This window comes from Colobus angolensis, unplaced genomic scaffold (assembly GCF_000951035.1).
Source record: "Colobus angolensis palliatus isolate OR3802 unplaced genomic scaffold, Cang.pa_1.0 Scaffold94, whole genome shotgun sequence".
Lineage (NCBI taxonomy): Eukaryota > Metazoa > Chordata > Mammalia > Primates > Cercopithecidae > Colobus > Colobus angolensis.
Window position 1 is genome coordinate 6003404 of NW_012123376.1, and position 9817 is coordinate 6013220.

At 33.0% G+C, this 9817-nt stretch overlaps 1 protein-coding gene across 2 annotated transcripts in view; it reads left to right on the forward strand.

The window, feature by feature from the left end:
* KLHL1 (kelch-like family member 1) overlaps positions 1–8931 on the forward strand; it is a 457257-nt gene extending 448326 nt beyond the window's left edge. The window contains exons 9-10 of one of the 2 annotated variants that reach the window (XM_011932164.1): positions 1404–1575; positions 7763–8931. In XM_011932164.1, the coding sequence (XP_011787554.1) occupies positions 1404–1575; positions 7763–7822 (232 nt within the window). In that variant the 3' untranslated portion in view covers positions 7823–8931. The remainder of the gene's footprint in view (positions 1–1403; positions 1576–7762) is intronic. The other variant, XM_011932163.1, reaches the window with a different exon arrangement.
* The last annotated feature ends 886 nt before the right edge of the window (positions 8932–9817 follow it).

Consider the following 9817-nt stretch of genomic DNA (forward strand, 5'->3'; position numbering starts at 1 on the left):
ATTAACTGCAGCACTAAAAATTAAATTTTTACATGCCGGGCAGCCTGTGCTTCAAGGTGATCCCGATTTTCTAGCATTCAATCAACACCTCACTTTACACATCATCTTGGCAGTGTACAAACTCCCCAACCACAGTGTGCAAATTCACATAACATCGTGGGAAATATGAATATTCTCTGTGAAACAGAAGTACCACATCTTCTGTAACAACCTTCTTTATTTTCAGTAAGGTATAGGTAGTTTTGTTTATTCATTTGTTTTAGGAGTGTTCAAGTTATAAATGGTATAGGTGAAAAAAAATGGAGCAGGAAAACAAACTAAGAATTTGTTGTGTTTGTCAGAAAATCCTTTTTCACAGTTTTATTTCATATTCATTCTTCTGGGGTCTCACCACCCTTTCTGTTTTTGTATCTGAACCTGCAATTGTGGGCCAAAGGCAAAGGTATATTTTCTTCATTCATCCAGAGTACATTCATTAAAGGAATCTTCAGGGTTTTGCCACTCAAAATGTAAAAATATCTGTGTGTGCTATATGGTTATGAAATTTTATTGAAAATAATTTTTGTTTGAATTTAATAACAATAACATCAGTCTTCTGACTTTGATCTCTTGAATTACTAGTCTCTCCCTCACGGTGAATCCTGATAAATGTCACTAAACCCAGTTGTATTCATGTTATAATTATTTCCCCAATTTCAGAGGCTATTTTTCTATTCAGTAAACTGAAAGCACCTTCTTACCCAGGGAATCAAACATCCCATAAGCTAATCAAAACTTACATCTTGAGACACACCATTTCCTCAGTCTTTCTTGAACATAGTCAACATAGTCACGCTACTTACCTGTTTCCTCAAAGCTGACCATGCATTAAAACGAAAAACAAAACAATGCAACAACAATAACAACAGCAAAACACTACAGTTATTTTTGCACAAATTTTTCCTTTTTTTTTTTTTTTTCCTAGCAAATTTAGGCTAGACTTTCAGAACTGGTTTAAAGGAAACTTCATCTATCGAGTATTCCACAATTCTCCCAGACTTTTAATCACTTCTTCTACTTCATTACCATAGCAGTCTGCAAACATCTGTTTCAAATACCCTAATTCTACTGTGGATAATAGTTATTTATATATCTGACACTTTTTTGTAGAAAGACATCATGGCATTTATTTCTGTTGAATGTATCTGCATTCATCTATGAGTCTGGATGAATTTTTAAAATACCTTAAAGTTTAGGAAGCTAGACATTAATGGATGTTCATTCTAGAATACAAGCTCAAATGTTTGAGCCTTTAGAGAAAAATAGTTTCCTTCTTCATGACAGTCTTTGCGAAAAGTAAAATTTTTATATTAACAGTTGAATGTGATTAGAATATATTATGTACTATTGTCATTGAATTTTAGATATGATCCCAAAACAGACACGTGGACCATGGTGGCTCCTTTGAGTATGCCCAGAGATGCTGTTGGGGTCTGTCTTCTTGGTGACAGATTATATGCTGTTGGTGGCTATGATGGACAGACATACCTCAACACTATGGAATCCTATGACCCACAAACTAATGAGTGGACACAGGTAAGATTGTCATCGGCATAATTCACTTCAAGGATAAGAATTTATTTCATTTTCTTTCTGTGGAGGAGGGGTATACAAACAGTAATCTAGTAAAAGTATCCTAAACCCATAATGATTGCTTTTGTCCAATATTGTGTTAATTTTGTAAAAGGTTCATTAAATTATACATTCTTGTGTACTTTTTATTACTATAATACCAATAAAATATTTATTAAAAAATGACATACATGCTTAATGAGATTTCCATTTTCCACAACAAGAAACAGAATCTGAATTTGAGTTACTGAAGTTAAAAATAAAAGTTTAATATATTGATTCGCAAAACCCTAACTTTAGAATGTTTGGTTTTAGAAACAATATAAAGGCTGCAGAAATCAACCTTCTTGGCATTCATTTTTGTTACTGTTTATTAGATCCATTTTTATCTGTTGCAGAGAGTTTTCCACCTGGTGGTGCTGCTGGAAAGTCCAAATAGTAATCCCCACAGCCATAAACAGAAAATAACTTTTTAAAAATCCCAGTTCAATTAAAAGAATAAACAAGAAAGGGCTTTGCATAGCCTGTCATGTAATGAGTGCTCACTCCTTGTCAATCATTTTGTCCAGGAAGTTGGAGTAAAATGACTGGCTTATCTTAGGTGAGGCATTATCTCTTACATACACACTGTAGTTAGAGACTCAGGATCTTTCTAGAATGAAACAGCTCCCATTGTAATCACATAACTAGAGGATGTGTGTTGGTGTGTGTGAGTGTGATGGGAGGATGAGGCCGGGGCAAACTAATTATAGTGGAAAACATCTTAGCTGCATAGCTACTATGGCCTTGCTTATGATGGAGGAAATCGATACATTCTGACTTGTGTCCTTACATATTTGATTTCTCTTTACTTTCATTCTTCTCCAAGTTTCTCAATATTTCTATTATTTCTCACTTTTACCAGAAATCTAAAAGTAAGATACTGTTCAAATAAATCCTTTCCATCTAGGAGTGCAGTGCAGCTCTAAAGCTTTACTTAATTGAAGCGGGATAATAACCACATCTCCTCATATTGCCTCAGTGGGTGGAAGGATCTGATTTTGGTCACAGAAATTGACTACAATTTATCTAAAGAACTTGAACACCTGATTAAAGTACATTTGTTTTAAAGATACTTACTTTTAACAAAACGCGATTTCCTTGATTTTGCCAGTTTTGATGGTACGCGTTCAGCAGCAATATTTAGTCAGACTAACTTCAGAGTACAAAACCAAATTCCTAATGGCTAGACTAAGGTACCTGCATTGTGAATTTATTCTCCTCTAAAGGAAAACTCTTGACTTCAACAAAAATAGGTACATGTAGCCAAGTAAGAAAAAAGGAGGAGTAGAGAAAAGAAGGGAAAATATCAAGAGATCTAAGCCTTGTTATTTTCTACATTTTACTTTAATTGCTAGAGAAAGAAGCATTTCTTAATCAAAGAGCACTATATGTAAAAAGAAGTGAGTAATTATTGCTTTTCACGTTATTGCACTAAAATTTTGAAGGATATATTTTGACTCTGTACCTTTCTGAGTCCTTAGTGTTTCCAAAGCAAACCCTGCATGCATGAATTAATGATTGTTGATTTACTAAGGAAATGTACTAGCTAAATGTGTGTATTTTAAATGTTCCACTTAACAGAACATTAAATAAAGGAAGCTTATGTTTATATAAATGATGTAATATAATATCTGAATACATATTTATAATAAAGAGTCATTATGCTTATCATTCCTCTAAAATTGAAATCAAAACAATGTATGTAGTAATAATAGGTAAAAGACTCCTAAAGATCGTTTTCCTTCATCTGTATTTTATTATACTTTTTTGGATTATATAGTATCTTACAAACAGCAAAGTGGCATTTAAAATGTTTTATAGCAACTTTACTTAATACAATAAACATTAAATTTAAAACTATTAAATTACTTTAAGATTTTGCTTCCATATCTTCTCATTATTTATATTTTTAAGGCTCTCGCGGGGTGAGCAGCAGACCCATACAAAATCCCTTTAAAAATTTTCAGGATTCTAGCCTACTTGAAAGGTTTCCTATATTTGCTAAGTGCCTGTCACTTTCACTCTATATGTCCTATAAGTGGCATAAGTTGATTATCCCATATAAGTTGATAATCACCCACAAAAGGCTGATTATTAAAATAAATAAGCAAACTATAGTAAAATATCCAAATATGTGGATATTTGGAAAAATGCTCAGGTTAGCTTGACTTATAAATAGATTAGGAATTGATTGTCAGTCTTGCTGCTTTGTTTTACAGAGAATGTATACACATACCATATGTATAGATACATGTGTGTATCTATGTATGTTTCAAATAAATTTGACTTTTGTCATTTAACACTGGGCTTATTTTTTGTGTTTGATTTGAAATAATGATGCACGTGCTTCAAGACGTAAAAAGAACTTTAACCTATTTCCCCTTGCCTAAGTAAAACTGCTCTTTAATGTATTCTCTTGGTATACTCTGATAGCACTATCAGGTTGCATTCATCTGCAGGTTATAAGGAATCAGTGACAATGTTTCATTTATTGTGGGGTCTCCAAAGACTAGCAGAGTTGCTGGCTCAGTGTAGTAGGTAATATGAATGTTTCTCAAATAAATTGAGAAGTATTGTTGCAACTAGGTATACTTTTTGTGTATGCATTTCATTTATTTGTACACAATAGATATATAAGATATATTGAGAACAATGTATTGCCAAATTTGTTACAGAGAAGCCTGGTGAAAGATCTATATTCAGCATTACTTTTATTTCATTGGTTCCGTGGCCAACCTTTTTAGGTTATCACACTGCTCATGCTGAAGGGTACAACCCCTAGAGGGAAAACAAGGGCAGATTTTTAAATATATATATTAAATAAATCTGGACCAAGAGGAAAGAAGGATAACTTTTCTTAAACATTTAAAACATACTTATATAGAAAAATACCAAATGTTTAAAATAGCATGATTAATTTTTTGGTAAGAGAATAGCACTATGATAGAACTTAAGTGCATTGGGCAGAGAAATCTTCTTTCAGGAAATATGTGGAATGAGGTCTGACAAATGGGTAATAGCTAACTAGATGAAAATATGGGAGTGCTTTGGCTTAAGGAACATCATTTGTAAGAGCCAGAGGAAGAACACTTGGTATGTCTCACGGAGCAAGAAAAAGAATCATTAAGTTTTGAGAGATAGACGTGGTTTACATTATGTAACCTGAGCTATGTGGAAGCCTGAAGAAATGGATAGAACTAAACTTGTTGGAGATATATTTAGAGGGCTTGATGATTCAGATTTAGGGTTGAGTGAGGTAAAAAGAAGGGTCAAGGATTCTGTCTTGAACAACTGGGTGGAGATGGGTGTCATTTGCTGACATAAGAAACACAAGGGGAATATCACATTTTGGTTTTTGGAAAAACAGAAAGAATTCATGTTCACATGCACACATACACACAAGCATATATAGAGATAGAGGTATAGATGTAGATGAAGATATAAAGTTAAGTTACTCTATATGTAGTCTAGTACACAGTACTGAGTGTTGAATGGACATCAGGTAGCCTTTGGGAAAGTTTCCAAAAATACAATTACCCAATATTAATCCTAAATTTCCATTTAGTGATAGGGTTTGTGCACATATACAGTCATGCGTTCCTTAAAACTGAAATACAATCTGAGAAATCCATCCTTAGGAAATCTCATCATTGTGCACATACTACAGAGCATACTTAGTCCAACCCAGATGATATGGCCTTCTACACACTGAGGCTGTATGATATAGCCTATTGCTCCTAGGCTACAAAGCTACCTAGTATGTTACCATAATGAGTATTCTGGGTAATTGTAACAGAATAGTGTTTGTGTATCTAAACATATCTAAACATAGCAAAGCTACTATAGAAATGTGATATAAAAGATAAGAGGTACACATCTGTATAGGGCATTTAACCTGAATGGAGCTTGCAGGACTAGAAACTGCCCTGCATGAGTCAGTGACGGAGTGATGAGTGAATGTGAGGGCCGTGGACATTACTATATGCTACGTGGACTTGAAAAACACGCCGGGCACGGTGGCTCAAGCCTGTAATCCCAGCACTTTGGGAGGCAGAGACGGGCTGATCACGAGGTCAGGAGATCGAGACCATCCTGGCTAACACGATGAAACCCCGTCTCTACTAAAAAATACAAAAAACTAGCCGGGCGACGTGGCGGGCGCCTGTAGTTCCAGCTACTTGGGAGGCTGAGGCAGGAGAATGGCATAAACCCAGGAGGCGGAGCTTGCAGTGAGCTGAGATCCGACCACTGCACTCCAGCCTGGGTGACAGAGCAGACTCCCAAGACTCCGTCTCAAAAAAAAAAAAAAAAAGGAAAAACACTCTACACTTAGGCCACACTAAACTTATTTTAACATATTTTTCTTTCTTTAATAATAAATTAACCTTAGCTTACTGTATCTTTTTTTTTAACTTTTTAAACAATTAAATTTTTAAAACCTTTTTGACTCCTTTATAGTAATAGTTACATTAAAGCACAAACACATTGTCCAGCTGTAAACTTTTTTCTTTATATCCTTATTCTATGAGCTTTTTCCTATTTTCAAAAAAAGAAAGCGGTACAACAGGTTTGTTTACACCAGTGTCACCAGAAACATTTGAGTAATGCGTTGTGCTTTGATGCTAAGAGGGTTACGACATTACCAGATGATAGGAATTTTTCATCTCCATTATATTATGGGAACACCGTTGTATATGTGGTTCATCCATAACCAGAACCTCAAGGATGAAAATGCAGCTATACAGTGCATGACTGTATTTTGTAAATGCTTCTTAAATGACTCTGATGTGAAACAATCCATAAAAATCATTAGATAATAAAAGAAAGACCAGGGAAAGTGCAAGCATTTTGGAGTCTGGTAAACTTAGGTTTGCATACATTGATGCTATGGGATTAACATGTTATCTCCTGACACTGTATTCACTACTGTCTCTCTCATGGACATAACAGTACAAGATGTGATTACAAAGATAACAGTGATGACCTATAAAAACTATTCTTCACACAAATATATCACAAATATATTCACATGCTCCTTCCCAACTCTCATTTTGTGCAATAATTCTATGAGGAAGACAAGTGATGTTACATTAAATTAGCTTTTACAAATAATCCATTAAAGAATAAAAAATAAATATCATGTGGATTTTTTTAACTTACAGTGGGATGATGGGTAACAACAAATACATTCAAAATAACTGGTAGAAAACAGAGGTAATTTTCATATTTAGAGTGTAAGAATATGTCCTTTTTCAATCAATAAGATAATGTATGTGATTTGAGGCTACTTTGTTTGCAGTTATTTTATTTCTTACATTTTGTACACTTACTTCTCACTCTGAAATAATATCATGTAATTTCTAGTCTACCTTGATATTCTTAGAAAACTGTAAGAAAAATTATTGATATCAAAAAGCTCAAATTATCAAAATGTTGGCTTGTCTCCAAAGAATACATTTTCATTACAAACTTTGTAAAAATTATTGTTTTTAATATATTTCTAACCATTTTCATATTCAGAATTATTAAAAAAATACTTAGTTCTCATTCCAGTGATTGTCATAAGATGGAAAAATTTTAATAAGCATGTAGCAATTATAATTATGCCCTATCTATGACAAAATATTGAATTTATTTCATTGTATGTCTCTGTCTAAAATGAATGAATGACACATTTAATTCAATACAATATCTGGGGAAATAACTTCAAAGTGATTGCAGTAAGTGTAATAGCTATTTCATCTAAAATATACTCCAAGCTATCACTATGAAATATTATCACAAATGTGTCCGTGCAAGCTCCAGAATAGAGCTTTGATGGAAACTTTTCTATAGCAAGTTAATTTCAATAAAAGTCATTAAATACTTTAATACTGTTTTTAGAAACTCCATTAAAATTGTAGGCTTAAAAATTTTCAATATATAGATCATTGCTTTTTTTAAAATACCATTTTCAGTGTTTTCATTTTTATTGTACTACTTCTGGCTAAAATGGGAAAACAAGCACATTTATTTATGATTTTCCTGTTTATAATCTTTAAAATATAAGTTGTATATTTTTCTATGACAGTAAAACTTTTCTTAAGTTGTGTTTCATCTTTTTTAACAGATGGCTTCCTTGAATATTGGGAGAGCAGGTGCCTGTGTGGTAGTCATCAAGCAACCTTGACTTATTGATATTTTACTTGGAAAGATTTTACTTGCTGGAGTGGTTATTTTTATACTGAGTGGCAAGAATGAGAACTTCCAGAGATGAAAACTCTTCAAGAACAAGGATCTCTGTAGCATTACCTATTGATGTTGAAAGAGTTAGTAGATTAAACAGAATAGTAGGAAACAAGAAAACATTAAACTTATACAGGAACAATGTCTGGCCATTGTTAGTTAGTTCGGGAATGGTTATTGGTAATTTGTTTTGTATTATAGCATACAACAACTAGAGTTACCAAAGGCTTGTTTTTTCTTGGGCAGTTGAAAGGAAAGACCAGTATTTGTGACATGGATAATTTCATGACCACAGCTCATTCAATCATTTTATAGTCTATGGCAATATCCAAGAGATTGCCAAGAGTAGAGGACAGAATATTTCATCTGACAGAATCTGATTGGTTTACTGTTTTTCTAATCATATGTGGTCACACTGGGAAGCAGAATTATGCTTTATTAAAGTAAACCTGCTTCTGCCTCATTTTCCTAAGCTATGAGAATGATTAGAGAAACAGATTCATGCTTGTATCTTGCATTCAGGAAACACACTGTCCTGCTAATCAAAGCTGCATACTTCATCAGAGATAATGGTTGAATTTTATTGCAACCATACTGGCAATCTGAAACTGATAAACACAAAGGATTGTTTTCATTAGGCTTACCATGTTGCTTTGCTTTTTTAACACACTGAGCCAAAGATTCAGTATAATTATTAGGCTTTTGCCTTATGTTGAGTTCAGTGTAAGCATGGAAGCTAGTGATTCTGAATGTTATGTATATCCACTGCATGTTGAACTCCTTTAGCATTTTGTTCTTAAACAAACTTAGAATATCAAAAGAAAAATATATGATCCGTTAAGTTAGAGTGTTTATGATTATTGCTAGAAAGAAGGAAGACTTCATATTCTCATCACCCATTTTTCAATCTTGTTACATTGATCTGTACATTATTTTAAGCCACATGTTTGTAATTGTTTAAAACATAAAGTGGAAACATTACACAATGTCCTTAATAAATAGATCCATGTAAATTTTAATTACAGTTAATAAATGATCAAAAATTTGCATTTATCAGTGTATTTTTTAATAAATTTTAAATCAAATATAAGGTTAAAGTCAACAAGGTATGTACAGAGACAGGCAATTATATTGTCTGACTTTTCAAATTTAAAGAAGTATGTATCTCCATAAAAACATAATACTTATGCTGATGCCAAATGTAATTTTAATTATTGTTTCTTCTGTATTCACCCACTTGAGACAGTTACCATTGGTGCCCAGAAAACACACATTGCTTAATAAGAGTGCTAAGACTAGTGTAGGAGCTAGAAGAGGCAAGAGAAACTTCTTTTATTAAAAAAAATCAATGAAAACTATGGAATGGACTTTTATTGTTAGGTAGCCAAAGTATTTGAAATCTAACAACTGAGGAAAATCTTAAGAAACAGTTTGTCTCAAGGAAACATTAGGAAATTTGAATTTTCTCAAAATGAACGCATAGTCAAATGTATTAGACACAGTTTATTTCAGAAAAATGATGCCACTATAGCTAAAAAAAAAATATGGTAATATCAATGATTATTTTTACATTGTGGTGAAAAACGTGTAACATCAAATTTACAATCTTCAGTATTTCCAAGTATACCATTCAGTAGTGTTAAACATATTCACATTGTTGTGCAGCCAACTGATTTGCAAAACTGAACCTCTATACTCATTAAATGACTCCCTTTCTTCCTCTCCCTCCAGCTCCTGGTAACCAAATTCTACTTTTTGTTTCTATGAATTTGATTACTGTAGAGGCTACATGTAACTGGAATTATACAGTAAGTTTTATAACTACTATATTTTACTTCACGTAATGCCTCAAAGTTAATCTATGTTGTAGTATATGACAGAATGTCCTGTTTTAAGGCTGAGCAAAATTCTATTGGATGTGTATGCAATATTTTTTAAT